A 19,556-nucleotide genomic window follows, 5' to 3' on the forward strand; every position below is an offset into this window, starting at 1 on the left:
ATTTATCATCAGTGAAAAAGTAATAACTCATGTACAAAATAATATAAACTAGGCTCAGCAATAATAGATCACATTAGAAACCAATGAGATTTACACAAAGTAGGTTGTTCTGATTGTTACATGCTGTAGCTGACAAAAATAAACAAAAGCTTGGATACTTTTAGGTATATTGATAAACACTAACAAAATTGCGTTCCTGAGCAAGAATTCAGCTGAAGGACAAATTTTGATGGCCCACACTTCATTTAGTCAATACTGTCAAATTTATCTGCCATCAGTTTGTTGATTTCCCGTAAATGTGTATCTTTCACGTATACATTATGAATAATTAATAACACGATTTCTCATATGATAAGCACTTTTAAATTTTTCAAATACTTTAAACTGCACACATGCTATGAGCTCAACATTTGTTGTTTGTGAAAAATTTACTTCTGCTTATTTAGAATACCAAAATACACTTTAATTAACTTTCATGTAGCTTAGACTTTGTTGAGTTTTTATGAAGACAGTTCAATGGAAATGACATTTGTTACGTTTATATCACATCTGTAGACCCTTTAAAAGCACAGTCTTAACAGATCAGTTCCAAACTGTCACAGTCATTCTGAATTTTGATTGGTACCAGAAGTTCAATCTTGTTCTAGCAAATGAGAGTGAAGCAGGTCTCACACGTCCTCTTGTGTGCTCTAACACAAAGTGATACATGAAATTCAGTTGCTTACCATGTTTGTTTTGAACCTTTTTGTACGGTAGATTAGCACTTTGCATGATGATGTGAAGTTGACCATTTGCATGATGATGTCGAGTTCACCTATTCATTACTCCCCATAACTTGAATTTGTTAGACTCACTGGCATGAAATTACAATTTCAATAATAAGAAAACTTGAAAGCTTCTGGTAGTTTAAATCATATGATACCATCATGCACTTGCCTGTACCTCCAAACCAAAGTTTGGCCAATAACTCATCTTCAGAATGAACATTTCGGTACTTTTGTAAGCTAGTTATCTTGTGTTATTAATGAACAGGATTAATATTGAAAACTATCTAATGGTAATCAGATATTAGCTCTTCTAATAGAAACCCAATGAGACAAAAAGCAGCTAAATTTCGTGAGCCACACATGTACGCATTGCGGACCTATTTTTAATACCTAACCAGAGGACGAGCATTTTTATCATCACTCGTTGAAAAAGGAACAAGGGATTTGATGAATCTCGTTTTTCCCACTACCCTCTTTCCTGAGAAAGCTCCGGTATGGTTTAGAGAATTAAGAGTTTATTGTTTGGAAGTAAACAGTTATAGACTAGGTAAGTTATTTATAGACTAAAAGTTATTGAAACTCTAGTAGTTATTACGTCTTCCTAAAGAGCATGTGGACAAAGAATGTTTTTCTTTTTTTCTATTTTTTCATTGATGCTGAGAAAAGAAAGGCTCAGGTCGACGAGAAAAAAAAATGGAATATTAGTAATTTTTAGAACCCGCATCATCCACAAGCTGACTACTTCTTGTCTCCAACTCAGTTTTCATTTGACTTTCAAATTTTTGGTTTTACGAACTAATCGCCAATTTTTCCTCTTTTTTGTCGTTGTTATATATTAAATGTAAAACAACAATTCAAAGTGGACGCTCCCATGCAGATTTTTCCATCTGAAATCCGAAGATCTTACCACTAAATCTTGATGTGTTTCGCTGAGCATTTGGACATTTTAACAAGTTGATTGTTTTTGATTCTCGTCAGCAGTTTACACGACATTGTAGTAATGTTTATCGAGAGAAAATTAATTTTGATCAGTTTTACCGAAGTGCTATGTTTTCTTTGATTTGACAGCGCTAAGATAGTTCATTGTACAGTTCATTTTTCGGTGATATCACACAACCTAAAGAAACTAGATGGATCGAATAACAGACTATACGTTCCAGAGATAAATAGTGAAGAATAAATATTCCATTAGAGCGCAAAGCAAACACGTATTCATCAACAGAATCGACATATGTACCGCAAATGAAGTTATTTTGCGATACACCGAAAAAATTCCTCACCGTCTTTAAATTAACAATTTTGCTGCAAGAAGGATAAAATAATTGACTACTAAGGGTTAAGGCTATTACATTAAGTACCTGAATAGTGATTGTCCCTTTACACTTTCAGAGCCTGATCGCATTTATCCACATAAGCAGCAAAGAATAATTACACAGAAAAGTAAAGGTTTTTACAGCTGCTGTTAAGCGTTGTTGTAAATAAATTCAGAGCTAAGACAATAATTTTAATCGCGTGATGCGTTTAAGTCACGCGTACAACAATTAGCTGAAAAACGTAACCTACGTTGTTCTTTAGGAAATTAATACTGAAAAAGTCGTTGTCTTTATTCTTGGCCAGCTAAACCAATTAAAAAAGAAAAAAAAAAAGGAAACAAATTTCCGCTATCAAACCTTTGCATTATTTTGCGCGCGTTAATTTATCCTTCGCCGACGTGACATGCCTTTCACACAAGGAAATAAGCTTCATCAGCCAACCGAACAACAATTTTTAACAAAGGGAGGCTATTTGAATTTTTGCTATGCAGTAAGGAACCTTCACAACACGAATTTGAAAGCAACTCATTTTGTTTGTAGGCTTCAAAGGAAACTGACACTTGCAATTATTTTAAAAAAATACCTTGATATGGATTAGACATGAATATTAATTTTAACGGCGACCTGAGAACTGACTCGGAAGAAGAAGAAGAAGAAATAAGCAATGTAGGCACAGTTAACCCATGCTGGCAGAATGCGCCTCAGCAATTATGTAAATATCTTTACGCTCAGGCGTCCCGAGCTCACGTCATGAGAAAAAGCAAGCGATTGATTCATGAAACCGTCACGCATTGTATGACCCGATGTTAAGTTACCAGAGGAAACGTTGGTTTAACTCGTTCGCGACTGAAGCTTCTATAGTAATTAGCGATGTTTACCTTGCTTTATTCGCCATGAAATCCTTATAAAAAAAAAAACAAAATTGTTTTTTCACTAAAGATATTCACTTTTCTATATGTTCAACTTCTAATAAGTTGTACTGGATTGAAGACCAACTCGCCGACGTCTCTATTCGATTTTATACGTCAATCAAAACGGAATCAAAATTTTGACTTAAGAATAGCCCCATTCCTTCTGAGGCAAATCCTTAAAGTTCCACAACACAAACAAACCTGCCGATTATAAGCTCAGGGGTTTTACAACTTCGTGAGGGGTTTTAGGAGGGCTTATTAACAGAGGGGCCTATACCCGAGGGAACGTGTAACCGGAATAGAAGGCTAGTGCAGTGCTGATCAAAATACGTTTTGTATTTACTCGTTTTTAATTAGGATTCAAAACGTCATAATAAATCAAATTAGTTTCAATACAGTTGGCACAGAATAAAAACTAGCAACATGAAGAAAACTGGTACGTAGCAAAACTGAGAAACAGACTTTTCTCTCAAAAGTTCATCTTTGCTCTGCTATCATTAGAATTTCTATGTCCAAGTCACAGCACTGAGGCTTTTCCTACTTTGGTAGTGTGGAAACAAGAAAAGCTCGAACAGGGCTTATATCGGAGGGGGGGGGAGGGGCTTATAATTTGATGCTTTTTTTTGTTTAAAGTTAGATGAGCCTTTAACCGAGGGCTTATGAAAAGGGCTTGTAAATATATGTATTAACCGACAGAGACTAAATGTCTCCTCTTGTAACATTTTTACCCCAGGCAAAAAGTGAGTGGGTTATCTGTGACGTCTTGTTTCAGAACTTTCCTGCAATAGGTGCAGTTGTTCTCTCTTTTCCGGTCTATACACTTTAATTTTCTTTTCCTGCAACAAAAATGCGTCATCAAACAATGAGAAAACTTAAGAGAGATAAAAATATAAAATATTTCATGATAATATTTGATAAGAATCCCTATTTTACTAACATCTTCTCATAAGGTAAACAAAAAGGCCAGGCACACCAGTTTTTCTATAATTTGATTATTACCTTTGTCTAATCCTAAAACCCCAGATAGTGACTACGAACTAGTTTTGCCTTGCAAATGTCATCCATTAAATTAAACCACTGACAAAAAATACCTTGATTGTTGAGCAAATTCTCCTTGGCAGAACACAGAGAAAAGTATGGAGAATATGCATGTATATTGATGCTAGAGTGTAAAGGGTTAAAAACAGACAATATGGAATGTTTGTGTATAGATTAAGGATTAAAAAAATCATTGTGCTTCTATGATTTCCTTGGCTGACAGAGTGTTCTTGCAGGAATTGACACATGTGAGCACACGGGAGCAGATGGGAAATGTATGTGACAGCATAACAGTTACATGAGGTCAAGTACATCTCTTAATTCAAAGGCATCAGTGATGTTTAGAAAGTTTTGTTAAATGAACCAGCCATTGGAGTGCTGTTTGAAAAACTTTCAAAACATATAACGAGTCACCATAAAATATGAAATGTCAGAGCTGTTTGATATGCTTTTATGCATGTTATGTTCTAAACAAAACCTCATACAAATACTACTCTTTGTCCAATTTACTGGTGCACATTTCTTAAAAAAACATTTTCAAAAATGAAAATGCCTTAAGATAATTATATTGTTTGATTTGATCATTCATTAAAATGTAGACAGTGATGGACACATCAAATTTCAATGTTTTCTTTAAACTACTAAGAGTTTAGTGTTGTTAAGTTATCTTTAAAAGTTTTAATTTCAAGTCAGTGTATTGCACTCAATAACTTATTTTTCATTTCATTCACAATATACTAATCAGGAATGAAACATTTTTTTTCAGTATCTAATGATTATTATTACATTATTATAGGTAAGAAGTATTTAAATTTAAGTAGAAAAAGCACAGCATTCTTATGTCTAAGTGACTTGCTGTAGTCTCTTATTTATCTTGAGTCCCTAATTTTTGTTGATGACTGTTAATTAAAATCAGAGCGAAATTAACGAAAAATGACACCAACAATTTGACAATGAAAAGTTAAACCCCATCCCTCTCTCACTGTAGGACAGTACCCACTGATGAAAGGATGAACCTGATTAATTCTGACTAAAGCTGACTCATTTGAGAGTGTAAGAGTTAGTTTGACAGTACATGTTTAAGTATGTAAGTACTCTAAATACTTTTGCAATTATTTAAAATCACAATGTTATACCTCCCAACCCAAAGCCATTTTTCATTTGACCCTAATTGTTGCCTTTGGCTCCAGTTCAAGGAACATTTGAGAGCCTTGGAAAAAGAAAACTCACTTTATCCCTTGAAGCCAGTCATTAACTACTTGTGTTTAACAAATTACTAGCTGAAAGAAACTATGGACATTTCTAACAAAGAAAGTGCTGCACAAAAAAGCCAGACCTTTCTATTTTAATCACCTTATTCCCTGAAAGGACACTTTTGTGCTCATCTTCAAATGACTATCTTGTCATGATAAATAAAGTTTGTGGTTTAAAATCTAACATGATATCCAAGCTAATTAAACACAGAAAGAAAAGAAACCCTGACCAGTCTCCCAGAAAACTTACTGCTTGTCTTATGCAGGCTTTAAGTGCTTGAAACTCCTTATCACAGGCATGCTTGGTTATGTTGTCGTTCTGGGACACACAGCTTCCATAAAGAAGGGCTTGAAAAAATGAATAAAAATATAATCATTAAGAAAATAAGATATCTGACAAGAACCTTTTGGTTGAGCATTAACACAATCTCAGGCATATTCTCAATACTTAAAACAAACTGAGTAAGGTTTTCAATTGAGTGAGTCAATTCTTGGATCTTGAAAGTAAAAGGGTCAAGATTTCAGCTGGTTGGCTAAGAGGAGACAATTTGGGACAGATTTGAATGCTGTAATGATCTTTTTATTCATCATACACAGTGCTATCTATAAATTTAATTGGGCCTAAAAACAATCTAATATTGGAACTAAGCTTTTCCATGACTGGCCTGTGATTGGCTGAAATATTAGCACTATCTAATCAACCAATCAGAGGAAAAAACAGCAATTTCGTTTCTTGTATTTTGCAGTGGCCTAAGTTGGTTTCTGTCTTTGTTTATCTCTGTTTTTCCCCTTCTTTTTTCATATTTTAATCACAACATCACACATTATACTAAAAATACATCAGCAACCTCACTTTTACAATAAATTACTCATGATCAATAAATTCCATTATAATCCAACAAATTTATTTGCTAGTTAAGGCAACCGGTCTAAACCCATTACATGACAGAAGACTTGGGGATATCCAACACAGTACCTAAAGTGATATTCCCTAATTTTCCAACCTTATGTCCAATATGGAAAACTCTGTGATTAAAACTCCCAAGATCTCATTAGTAATTCTCTGTACTCTCTCCCATACAGTTCTTGTGATGTTAGTTTGGAGAATTTGTTTTTGGATCAACTAATAATCCCCTAATTAATATTCTTCTTTACTCTCATCACTTGTCTGCTTGATAATGTATTAATATTCTTAGGAGAAATTCTGTCTTGGTCACTTATGGAGTTAAAAGGTTAATTAAAGGTGAAAAGCATTAATTGTGTGGTTGTTATAGAAGAAGGAACATGTATCTTTTGTTCATAAAATCATTTCAGAGGACACTGAAAAGTAAACCTCCCACACCATCAACAGTAGGCTGTTCATAAACAATTTTCCCGCATGTTGAAAAATATTGAGGGATAATAAACATAACAGCCTCCATTTGGTGTAAATATAGGGTAGCTGAATATAATTCATAATTAACCAAACCTCACGTGCCTTCGATGTCATCTTTTTTTGGTAGGTTTCAAATAACTTTCCTATTAGGTAATTCGTCACGGTTTAAATTGATACGAGCAATGCTAAGAAAAAGAAATCTACGTATAAACCGGAAAATTCGGTAGCCACAACCCCTTGCAGCTACATGTACCGGCATTTCATAGCCAAGTCTTGTGCAATCTTGAACTTGACTTTGTTAAAACGTACTTACTTGCGTTAACTACCCGTACTACTACGGCGTAGTAAACACAATGTGCCCAGTAAACTCTCACCTCTGTTTTGCATTCCACAAGAGGCTTCGCTAAGCCCGAGATTCTTCTGTAATCTTTTCCCATTAAGCTCATTATTTCAGGTAAATCTTCGTTTGGCCTTATCCGCCATCTTTAAGTACCCGATTCGCTCATAATTAACCGCTTACATGCGGATTTAATTAGTATCAAATTAACGCATACAAGCGGTCAAAGTAGGGCCTATTTACCTATCGAGAGCTGAAAGGACTCAAGGCCTCGTGCCATAGCCTGCGAACCCTTGAAACGCGGCTTTGGAAAAGCTTTGGATACCATTGTGCCTCCTAAACGCGATTTTAGGTCGAAAAAAGTTTGAATGTAGTTACTTTTAAAGGAGGAAAAGCTATAAGAAAGTCGAAGTTTAGTGTTCCAGTTCGATATGCCGTCCAGCAATTGACTGAGACAACGTCTGTAGTCGCCGGATCTTCTCTAAACACGTGCGGCTGTTTTTCTCCAGACCAAGAAGACCTTCCCCATATTGACGAATATCATGGTTTGAGAACCAACCAAAGATCTAAAAGTAAAAAAAGTGCGACTGAAGCGCAAGTTAAAAGCTTACCATGAGAAGAAAGCCACGCTGGCTTTGTCTTGGCTCAATGCGAGAGAGCAGCTCGTCTCAGCGCTGTTGACCAGACACTCAAATCTGCCCTTTGGGGCAGATGTGTGTCATTCCTTTTTGCGAAGAAGAGGCGTGCGGCAGATGCCTTCACTGCAGTCCAGGGCAATTCCTATGTGCAGATCACATCAATTTAGTTCACGCAGGCGGTAGATCACTTCACCACCCGGAAGTTTGGAAAGTGAGTTGAAGATTTATGGAGGACAATCTCCTCCAGTCACCATTTCAATTATGTTGTGAAACCCGATTTCTTGTGTACTCTGGCCGTTAGGTAATTTCATTTGTAAGTACGTTGTCTTGTGGTTTAATTGCAGAGATATCCATCTTTTTTTTCTTACAACTCCATATATCACCTCTATTCAATTACTTCACTTGATGTGGTTTTTTCTCAACTTCAATGTGTATTATGTCAACGAGACCTGACCCATTTTTATACAGAGGAAAAAGCGAAAGCAGCAAAGATAATTTTTTCTTGCAAGCATACATCTAATTTGCTCTATACTCAGAACAAAGTAAAGTTTATTTTTGGCAATTTTGAAAGAGTTGGCTGATTTAAATGGTGTGTGATTTGTATTCACCTGATTCATGTAGGATATTTTATGCTCTTAGGATGGAAGATTTGTGCCATATCAGTTTGGTGAGTGTGTATGGACCACACCTCACAACATGGATCATGGATATGTGCGTGACATTATAGCTGTCCGTTTGCATGGTAAGTAACTAGCAGCTGTGCAATATGTAACTATATTGTGAGATAGGTTGCCAGTCTGCAATTATTAGTACTACTTTTTACTTATACTTATATTTAAATAGTTAGGTTACCTCTTCCAGGAAGGTCTTTGTTTGTGTTTTAATTGTTTTTTTTCAACACAGATAGGAATTAATAAACAATTATTATAGAAGAATACGACTATGGACACTCTATGGTGTTTGTCTTTACACAGGGCAGCAGAATCCCATCAAAATCAAATGTTGCGAGCATGAACCAGAAGCCATAACGCTGGTCAGGAATGGTTTCTGGCCATTTACTCCAAAACAGCCCCAGGTAGCCTTTGACCTTGAATTTATGGCCTTACTCTAATACATTTTCTTAGAATGTAGAGTGTCTGTAAGGTCAATATGTCAGGCACTGCAGTGGCTGATCCCACCTGCTTCAAAGGTTTACGTAAGTATTCATTCAGTAATTTTTTATCTTATGCTTATGAATTCCTTTTTATTTTCTTAATTTATAAAACAAAAAAAATTATTTGTTTTCCTTCAGATTAAGGACATCTACCGGCTCCTCGTTGGAGATTGTTTCTGCGAGTTCCGGTATATGTCTAGCATGTTGAGTAACCTGAAGCATTTCAATCCTTCTTATGAGAATGATCATGAATGCCCTGCATGTCCTAAGGTTTGTGATAAGTCATCCTTCAGATGAGATGTCTAAGTGGGTAATATTTACCTTTAGAAATCTCAAATGACTATCACTATATTTGTTGGCATAATGAATGATATAATTTAGACAAGAAACATTGTTTTGAATCTTTATGATTCTCTCTTTTTCCTAGTGGTCCTCATAGTGTGGCAGCTGGTCTTAGCATGAGTTATTCCATTGTTTTTCATTCATTTAGGCGTAAGAAATATTTTTAACGTGACATTTCTAATAAGATTTTGGCATCTGATTGTAGGAGAAGGGAAGTTAATTTATCTCTGTTGATGCATTGTTTGGATGTGTCCGCAAATGCAGTGCTGGAACTAGTGGAAAGTCCTCAAATCATGGAGAGGAACTGTTCATTAGCCAAGAAAAAGTAGATGCATTTCTAGCTAATTACAGCAAAAGACCAAGCAGCAAGTCAATGGTGTGTGAACCAAAGGACTTTTTCTCTTACTTTGTATTTTGTTGCGTTGCTCTAACCTTTTGTTACCCATCAGTACTCATACCACTACTCAACCATTGCAATGAGAGACCAAAAGTAAAAATTATGTTCGTTACTTATAATAATGATGTTAGTGTTGAATAATTTAAATATGGTACAGTTTGAAGGGTTAATTACTTTGGTAGCATTCTGCCCAAAATACATGTAGCTCAAATATATTGTTAGTTTGTTCTGTAAACTTAATTTACAAGAACTGTGTAAATTGTCAGCTTCAAGAACAAGTACATAATCTTTATTGCAGCCCCCTCTTTTCCTTGATCTTTTTCTATTTTTTATTTTTATTTTTTTTTCAAATACAGTTTTTTCCCTCTTTTTTTGCAATTGATTTATGGTCTTTAAAGGTAATATCTTTGTATTTGCTTACACAACTAACTCTGCCAAGGGTGTCTACTGTCACTCTTGCTGGTCTCAAGCCTGAATGAAAGAGGAAGGGTTGTTATCAAGCAGTAAATTTATTTGGTTGTCCCATTTTTAAAATTTTTATGAGAAATTGATGAATGATTATTATTTTCTGCCAATATTTTCCTTGCCACCTTTCCCATAATGTAATGTTTAATTTCTAATGTGAGGGTTCACCTCCAACAACCCATATCTACTTTGAATGCTACACGTACATGAATGCTACATAGATCTTAATTCCTGTTCTGTTTTTATCTTTGATACTTCTGCTTTAAATGACATCTCAAGACAAGGTAGAAAGGAAGTTGAAGATTAAGAGTTAAACGTTTTCTGTTGTAGGAGCAGTGTAATCAGTTTCAAGCTGGTTCCAATCTCCGTTCCAAAAACAAATCCACAAAGCTCGATGAGACAGCCCTCTTTTGTGGAGGCTGCAAGCACGAAGTGCCACTGACGTTTTTCAGCTTAAAGAGAGGAGAAGAGTATGTACATGCAAAAGGAAATCTGTACATTATTGGTCAGCTATTGTTAAGAAATATGTAACCAGAGTGCCTTGTAGGATGCATAAATTAAGAGACATGTCACTTTTAGGTTCCTAAGGAAAGAATTTGTGTATGATAGTCGTACTGCTGTATAGCATAACTCTGTTTTATACACCATTTCTATTAGGGTACTCAATGAAACTAGGGAACAAATAAATTACTGCATGGACATTGTGGCTAATAATGATTATATTTTCATTAAAAAGGATTGGAAATGCTGTGTATTTGCTAAAATGGATTAAAAATCATGTGCAAGATAAAGCTATCGACAGTCGCTTCTTCTATGATATTGCATGTGTGCTGGATACACATTTGAGAGTAAGATTTTTTTAGCGGTTTTATTTGAATTAAGTTGTGGTCATGGTACTCTGGCAGTTTTGCTTGTTAAATGGTGCCCTGTTGTTTTTAATTTATCTTCTCTGTAGAATACGCACCAGGAAACATTGTTTGAAAATGTTACTCTTGCGATACCTGCATTTCACTGCTATGGACACAAAGTTTCTTGTCAGGTATTTTGAAATATTTTCCTTTTGAACACTTTTGAGGAGTTGAAAGGTATTGAAAAACACATGCATGCTTACTCTAAAACAGTTATTGTTTTCATGAAGCTTTGTTTGGTCATTGTAACGCCAGGTCAACTACAGTGGAAGACAGCTTGAAGGGTTCGGGATGAGTGATGGCGAGGTGATGGAGAGACTGTGGTCTTACTTGAGGCCAACAGCAAAAATAACGAAGGAAATGACTCCAGCCCACCGAGTTGATACATTAACTGACTTCTTGATGCTTTACGCTAAAAAGTCAATTTCGAACCTTGGTAAGTTAGCTGTTAATCTTCACGTTTTACAAATACAGTTATCACCACAGTATATCATATTATAAACGATTTGTGATATTTTTTCGTAAACTCAATCGTTATCTTGCTGTTTTTCACCATGTTTCGTTATTCCCAAAAATTTAGGAGAACGACTTCGTGACCATTTAAAGAAAGCAGTGGAAACGGAGAAAGAAACTGAAGAGCGACTCAATTTGCTTCTTGAGAAGTTGAATGAGACAGGTAGGGATTTGATTTCGTTACTTTCTTTATTTTTCCCTTCAACTAATTACATTGTTCCTTTACGTGTTAAAAAGAATTAGACTTCATTGCATGTGCGTCCTGTTGTGAGCTTTATGTCGTAAGTACATGTACGGTTAACGTTCCTTAAGAACTTTTGTAAAGAAACCACATGGTTTGTTTTCATACTCCATGGACCAACTTCATTCAAATAGCTTCAGCCTAAGTGGTGCACTATTTTGATACAATCAATTGTATATTCTTTTCCTTTCATTAGCGAATTGGCATTTGGGTATTGCGGAATACTAGAAAATGAAACTTCGATGATTGTAACTTTGTTAGATACATAGGTATGTCTAGATGATGATACAGCCCCATTTAACTATTACCAAGGTATTAAGGTGGACGTATCCGGCGTCTCAGAGTGGAGCATTATGGAGAAATCTACGGCTAACAAAGCGGCCAGTACAGGAAGACCCAGTACGTACAAATTTCGCCTATTCATTGAGAGGAACTTATTTGGAATGGTTCACCTTTAACGACCAATAATAATCATGACAAATGAATGATTTCTATTGTACTTTGCCCCCCTTTTGATTACAGAGTGATAAATGTTTTGAAGTGCTTAAGAGGAAATTAGAGTACCACAACTGAAGTTCAGATAGGTACACGCAACTTAGTTAAACAGTTACAAGTTCGTTTATGATTTTACGTTTCCTACTTGGAGGTTCATCACCAGATGATTACCCGGACAAGTTGAGGCAGTTTTTCTGTGTAAGGTATGAAGTAGCATGGGGATCTGGTTTTCATACAATGTTTACCCCAAATTTTACAGGAAATGTGTCACTTTTGGTCCATCACTTTCTGTCATTTCTCCTGACTTTCTCTGATGCTTGTCTTCTGAATTTTCAAACTGTTCATTAACAGAACAAACCTGCAAAAATGTTCCCCGGCATCTGAAACTTGGAAAGTACTGACCGATCAGCTTGACAGGTATGAAACCATATTTTGGATCCTGCAATTTATTCCCCTAATCTGGGAACTAAATGATCTTTACGTAAGGATATTAAAACGATTTTCAAATGAGGTCCGCCAAAACAAAGCAAAGAACTCATTACCAGCCACAAAATCTAGAAATAGCTTATCATACAAGTAAACAGACAATCAGGCAGTTGGGCAATCAGAATTATGGAAAATTCCATGTCATTACACGTGGAAGTCGTTATTGGTACTTTACTGGGTTCTCAGGGCAAGTTTTGATTGCCAATCGCACTTCAAAGCAATGCAAATCCAAACTAATAATTTCAACCAAATTTTGGGTTTCTCCACTGTTTTCCTTTACGCTGGTAATAGGTTGGATCAACAGCTAAAGAACCTTGAGGGCGGCCAACCCCGGTGGTCTCCTGACAGTAGCATGTATATTGCATACCTCCGCGATTTGCAAGCGTCGAGGAGACTTGCTATTATCCATGCATGTCAAGTGCTCAGAAAGGAGGTTTCTCTTACAACTGATGAAGAAATATGCAGGTATTGCATTGATATGTTCCAGTGCTAACAGTCATCGATAAAAGCCCGATTACAGCTAACCAACACATCGTATTGAAATGATTATAACCTAGGCTTTCTAGGGTATCATTTTGACTCATGTTGTGTTAATTCTTTAGATTGACAAGCCATTGCAAAACGGCTTTGTACGCAAATTACAAAGGCAACGGGAGCCATTAAACAGCTGGTCAAGGAGTACACAAGACAAAACGTTGACACGGTGGGTTGTAAATACCCCTCCACAATTGCGGTTGAAGACGCGCTGAGCATCGACAGTCCACTGTGGCGTGTACTAAACGATGACATCCAACCGCAGTCTGCTGTTCCCTATTGTTTAAAGAGGCAACTCATTGATTTGTTTCACACACGCAAAAGATGCTTAGAGGAAATAGCCAACACCAGAAGAAGAAATGGCTCGGATGTTCAGTCATTTCGAGAGAAAGTTGAAGGTATTTGACACTTGGTCAAAGGAACTGATGGCACAGAAAGATACGGAGCGAGCTCGCGCATTACTCTCCATTGCCCGCACTAAAATGGATGAGCTTTCCGTATTCACAGGTCATCTCCACGGTCTCTTTTCTAATGATGATGGTAGCCATGAGGAATGTGAAGCTCAGTTTGACCTTGGAATTTTCCCCGAAGTGGATTGTGATGATGCCGATGAGGAGGTTCAGATGGAGGACGATTACAACACTGATGAAGCTGACGTGGTTCAACAGCTTGGCCAAAGTGAAGTCTTTGAGGACCTGCGTTCCGTTCTCAATGCTGAATACGGAAGTGACAGTGAATCTGATTCAGATAGTTCAGATTTAAACACAGAAATATCTTGATTGTAATTTGTGAGTCGTTTCAACCGCCTGTTCTTTTTCCTCTTTCACTCAAGAATGTAAATCTACGAACAAGTGTTAACAATCAGCTAAAAAAAATTAAGCTCAGTGTCAACTAGTCAGTCACTTTACACGACAAATAACAGCTCTCCTCCACGAATTAATTCAATCTTGTTTTATCGACTTTGGCTCCTTGACGCATCCTTACCTGGTCATTTTGTTGTGACGTTTGAAGCCTGATTAAATTGAAAAAGTTTCAGCATTTTGGCCTAAGTGTCTTTGTTCGCTGGACAAGTATTTTAACGCATGGCAATGGCGACCTTTATTAAAATCATTTAGTGCATTATTACATGAGTCAAGAACATCTAAGGTTCGCAATTTTGCTAAAATGAGTGAGAGTGTGAGTGTGGGTCAAGAGCAATATCCCATAAGAGCGACGAGGAAGTCGAGGAATTGGCCAATGTCGGCAAAATGGGTCCAAGTGTCCCATAAATACCATAAGGAAGTTGTGGAAACTGGCCTTTATGGCCAAATTGGGTCCAATTGCAAGTCAGTGTCGATATCCCACAAAGATCGTGGGGAACTTGTAGAAACTGAACAATATCGCTAAAATGGGTCCAAGTGGGAGTCAAAATCGTTATAAGCAAGTTGTGGAAACTGGCAAATATCGCCAAAATAGGTCCAAGTGCGTGTCAATATTGACATCTCATAAAAATGATAAGAAAGTCGCAGGGAATGACCAAAATCACAAAAATGGGTCCAATTGCGGGTCAATGCTAGGATCACATGAAAATCATTGGAAAGTCGAAGAGATTGGCTGAAATCACCAAAATGGGTTAGGGTGCGAATCAGTGTCAACTTCCCATGAGAATCGTAAGAAAGTCGTGGAAACTGGCTACTTTCGCCTAAATGGGTCCAGGTGTGAGTCAAAATCGTTATAAGCAAGTTGTAGAAACTAACAAATATCGCCAAGATGGGTGCAAGTGCGGGTCAACGTTGACATCTCATGAAAATCATAAGAAAGTCGCAGGGATTGACCAAAATCACAAAAATGGGTCCAATTGAGGGTCAATGCTAAGATCCCATGAAAATCATTGGAAAGTCGAAGAGATTGGCTGAAATCGCCAAAATGGGTTAAGGTGCGAATCAATGGCAACTTCCCGTGAGAATCGTAAGAAAGTCGTGGAAACTGGCTAATTTCGCCTAAATGGATCCAATTGCAGTCAATGACAATTTCCCACAGAAGACACAGAAAAGTCGCAGCACTTAGCCAATATCGCCAAAATCGATGTTTCCAAATATCCCATGAATATTATGGTAAAGTAGCAGAGATTTGCCAATATTTCGTTAAAATGGATCCAAATGCGAGTCAATGTCGATATGCCATGGAAAATTTTCAAACTGACCAAATATCGCGAAAATTGGTATAACTGCAGGTCAATGTCGATGTTCTTTGAAAATCATAGGTAAGTTTCGGAAAATGGCAAATATCGCCAAAATAGAGCCGGGTGCCACTCAATGTCAAATCTCATGAAAATCATGAGACAGATGTGGAACCTCGCCAATATTGCCAGAATGGGTTTAAGTGCAGATCAACAGCAATATCCCATGAAAATCATACGAGAGTTCTGGAAACTGGCCAATATTGCTGAAATGAGTCCAAGAGCGAGTCAATGTCGATTTCCCGTGGAAATCATGGGAAAAATTTAGAAAACTGAACGTAATATCGCTAAAATGGTTCCAAATTAATGCGTGTCGACAAGAAAATAATATGACGGTGTGAAAATTTGCCAATTTCGCTAAAATGAGTGCAAGAGTGGGTTAATACCAATATCCCATAAAAATGTGAAGAAAGTTATGTAAACTGGCCAATATCGCCAACATGAGTCCAACTTAATGTCAATGTCCCATGAAAATATCAGACAGATGTGGAAACTGGCCAATATCAGTAAAATGGGTCTAGGCGCGGATCAATAACAATATCCCATGAAAATCATTGAAGAGTTATGGAAAATGACCAGTATCGCCAAAATGAGTCCAAGTGCGATTCAATGTCGACAGCTCATGGAAATCATAGGAAAAATTTGGAAACTGACTAATATTTCCAAAATGAGTGTATGTGCGGACCAACAGCAATCTCCCATGAAAATCACAAGACAGGTGCGGAAACTCGCCAATATCGCCAATGGGTCTTAGTGCTGATCAACAGCAATATCCCATGAAAATCATAACAGAGTTCTGGAAACTGGCAGTATCACCAAGATGAGTCCAAGTGCGAGTCAATGTCGATATCATTGATATCGATATCATTGAAATCATAAGAAAAATCTGGAAACTGACCAAATTGTTCCAAAATGGGTGTAAGTGCGGACCAACAGCAACCTCCCAAGTATCAAGTATCATTAAAAAATGTTACAGTGGTGTTAATGTCATGTCTCAGCAATGCCTACAAGAGGTACTGACTGCTGCAAGCAGACACTTTCTGCCTGAGGCCACATGTTTCACATTTTACTACATTCCCTGGTGTTGCTGGAAGCTTTTTGTTACATTTGCAACATTGGCGATAGCACATGAAATTTTGAAGACCAAGGACTTCAGCATTTGTTGATGTTTGGGTGAAGTAGTCTGGCAAATCACCTGGTGAAGCTACTTTCTCTGGGAAAGGATCATCTGGTGAAATTGAACATTCATGCTTTGGTGTAGTAAGATAAATGGAGTAGTTGTCATTATCCTTCGTCACTTTAAGGTTACGGAAGTTATATTTGTTGTTGTCTGCAACTTCTGTAATCAGGTCCTCCCACAGGGTTAGTTTGATTGATCCAGATGGATCTAGGAGACAACAATCAGCTTTCGACTTCGTGCCATCTCTTGTGATTATTTTCTTCACTCCAGATAAGTGGACCACTTTGGCTTTGAGATTAATAAGCTGGTTATTGGTGACATTCGATAGCATCGAGATGCTTAGAGTCGAGGGAATCTCTTCTCGTAGAAAAGTGACCTCCTTCAGCTCCTCTATTTGGACTCTTGCATTCATGAGAACACTGTCATTTTTAATAGTGAAGTTTCTAATCTTTACTGGGGACTTTTGTTTGCTGCATCTTTCAAAGTCAAGATGCTTGCTTGAAGAGAAACAGACTCCACGTACTTTGGTCGCTTCTGTTTGAATAAGCATATCAAAATAGCGAGTCTTGTTGGAGTGCTTAACAGGGGATACGTTATGAATGTATCCTGTTAGGTTGTTCATTGTTGTTGTCTATTACAACCGAGGTGTGTCTACCTGGAGAGCGAAGAGAAATAAATGGTATCAGTAACTGTGAATTGTAGAACAGGTATCAAAGAAAACTGCAATCTGTATGTACTACAGGGCACAAAAGCAATAATCATAAAATAAACATACCTGGATATGTGTTGCATATCACATATCTGCAGATTACCCCTTAGATGTCAATCACAGTGCATGATTGGTATCTAAGGTGTACATTTGAGTTAATTTAATTTTTTTGTACTCATTAATTATGAATATTCTCTTTAAGACAAAAAGAAAAACAAATGGAAGTTACAGTGAAGGTGACAAGAAAACCATAAAAGTATATTTTTTAATCAATGCACAGATTGCTTTGTGATCAGAAAAATAAGTTTCTAAAATGTGAACATGGATTTGTGATTCAGGTAAATTAGTGTAGACATTGTCTATAGTGGTTCTGTTATTAGTAGTAGAACATGATACCAGTTGTCGGTAACTGTGATCTCTTATAAATAGATTATAAAGAGGAATCTTGTCTTTTTCATTTAACCAATTGATATTGAAATCGCCAATGAAAACTTTGAAACCTGAAATATCAAGGGTAGGAAGTCCGATCGATGCTACACACATTTGTCTAATTGGCACTCTTGGTGACCAATATATGCCTATTATGGTAATATGTGGAACTGTTGTAACCTTAATGATAGTTATTTCAACACCACCAGTGTTGTTGCAAACTGGATATCCAGGTAGAAAAGGAATTTTACTGTACACTGCAGTTCCACCATAAGGTCTTGTATTGAAAACGTCAAGTTGACTGTCATTTCTAAATAGGGTATACCCAGTGATGCTGTAGTCAGTATCACTGTCTAGGTAACATAACCGTGTTTCTGAGAATACATTTACATCCGTGTTTGAGTAGTTTAATTCTTTTTGTATGTCCTCAATATGTCTATGCAATGACCTTGAATTAAGAAAACATATCTTAAAGGCTGTTGGATCTGTTTTATAAATTGGAATTATGGAAAGCTTGAGGTGCCAGTCTTTTCTTAAATGTTGCATTTCTGCTTTTACTTCAGGATTAACAACTATTTTGCTTTCACAAAGGTCAGTAATATACAATCCCTTAATGGTTGTTACTCTGCTCAGTCCTACATAATGTACATGAGGTATTGCTCTTCTGGTGGTAAAGTTAACAACTATTCTAGTTTCAGTGTCACCCTGTGATCTATGTATTGTTTTTGCTGCTGCAGGTCTAAGTGGAAACTGCTTTCTTACAACTTGAGCGGTTCTATTTCTTCCAACTGCAAATTGTGCAGTAACAGGTTTGATGGGGGTCCACGTGCATTCAATGCCATTGACATACACATGTCTGTTGTCATGTCTGGTTTTCTCACCAACATCCACATAGTCAAATTGAACCCAAATTATACCAGATGGTATATTTGTGTCATACAATTTTATCATCTTGATGATGCCGCCAGCACCATTTGTGATACCATCATCAGTGCTTACATTTATGGCTATTTCTATTCTTTCCCCTTCAGCAAGTTGAAGATTTGAAGCTAATTGCTTTGTTTTCCTGGGATCCAGTGGTATTTGCTTGAAGATTTTATCTCTGAGTTCTGGAGAATTTGCACCTATAACAGTATCCAATGCTTTGATGGTATATTTGTCACCAGTAGCTGCCCTGTGAACTCTAATATTAAACTCGTCAACTTTTGAATTTTGAATGAACAAATTAGGAACATCAATTGAGTAATTCATACAGTGTTCTGAAATGCATCTTTCTTTCAGTTTTGCAATATCATCTTGGGTGTGATTACCTTCTCTCAATCTATTTAGAATCTGAGCAAATTCTCTACTTTCCCTTTTTCTCATAATTTCCTCCAGTTCAACCATTGTAAAATGTTCTTGCCATAAATTGGGGGCAAGAGATCCATAATCTGAGTTCTTCATATCTTTGAACACTGTGTGACGTAACCGAAAGTTTAACAATATGGTGGAACCAACTGATACTGTAGTTTCAGTGTTGACATTTACATGTAGTTGAGGGCCTGGATTTAATTCAATATCACCTGAAGTCATAAGCTTCATTCTTGATACAGAAAATCTTCTAGAATGGCTGCTTGATTTCTTTAAAAGCTTATTTATGATTGGTTTGCTTATATTAACAAAGCTGGTGAAAAAACTGTCACATCTCTTAAGATATCTTATGTAACACAACTTATAGTCAGTAGCAAAGCTGTATAACCTTGAAGACTTACGAATATATTTCCTAATGATGACCTTAAGTTTATATCTTGTTTTCCTTTTTTTCATAAACTGCACAATCCGTTTCATCGAGACCGTCGACGGCTCTCGGTTTCT

The 19,556-nt window shown here is 36.7% G+C and overlaps 1 protein-coding gene, 1 long non-coding RNA gene and 3 pseudogenes across 5 annotated transcripts in view; 2 read left to right on the forward strand and 3 right to left on the reverse strand.

The window, feature by feature from the left end:
• Nucleotides 1–19,556, reverse strand: part of LOC113669918 (uncharacterized) — a 257,015-nt gene that overhangs the window by 79,777 nt on the left and 157,682 nt on the right. The gene's annotated exons all lie outside the window — the stretch shown is intronic.
• LOC149052276 (uncharacterized) lies at nucleotides 7,080–13,239 on the forward strand (annotated as a pseudogene). Its single transcript, XR_016184983.1, has 15 exons — nucleotides 7,080–7,843; nucleotides 8,272–8,374; nucleotides 8,607–8,827; nucleotides 8,924–9,055; nucleotides 9,333–9,503; nucleotides 10,320–10,459; nucleotides 10,726–10,837; nucleotides 10,945–11,028; nucleotides 11,153–11,333; nucleotides 11,478–11,573; nucleotides 11,964–12,050; nucleotides 12,298–12,349; nucleotides 12,498–12,563; nucleotides 12,924–13,097; nucleotides 13,235–13,239. The product of XR_016184983.1 is annotated as an uncharacterized LOC149052276 (transcript).
• On the forward strand, nucleotides 13,240–14,204 carry LOC149052277 (uncharacterized; annotated as a pseudogene). Its single transcript, XR_016184984.1, has one exon. The product of XR_016184984.1 is annotated as an uncharacterized LOC149052277 (transcript).
• LOC149052278 (uncharacterized) lies at nucleotides 16,335–17,503 on the reverse strand (annotated as a pseudogene).
• LOC149052279 (uncharacterized) lies at nucleotides 17,499–19,145 on the reverse strand. The gene has a single exon (XM_089200445.1). It carries the CDS (start codon nucleotides 19,143–19,145, stop codon nucleotides 17,499–17,501), a length of 1,647 nt encoding a protein of 548 aa, XP_089056571.1.

This window comes from Pocillopora damicornis, chromosome 1 (assembly GCF_964200805.1).
Source record: "Pocillopora damicornis chromosome 1, jaPocDami1.2, whole genome shotgun sequence".
In the NCBI taxonomy this organism is placed as follows: Eukaryota; Metazoa; Cnidaria; class Anthozoa; order Scleractinia; family Pocilloporidae; genus Pocillopora; species Pocillopora damicornis.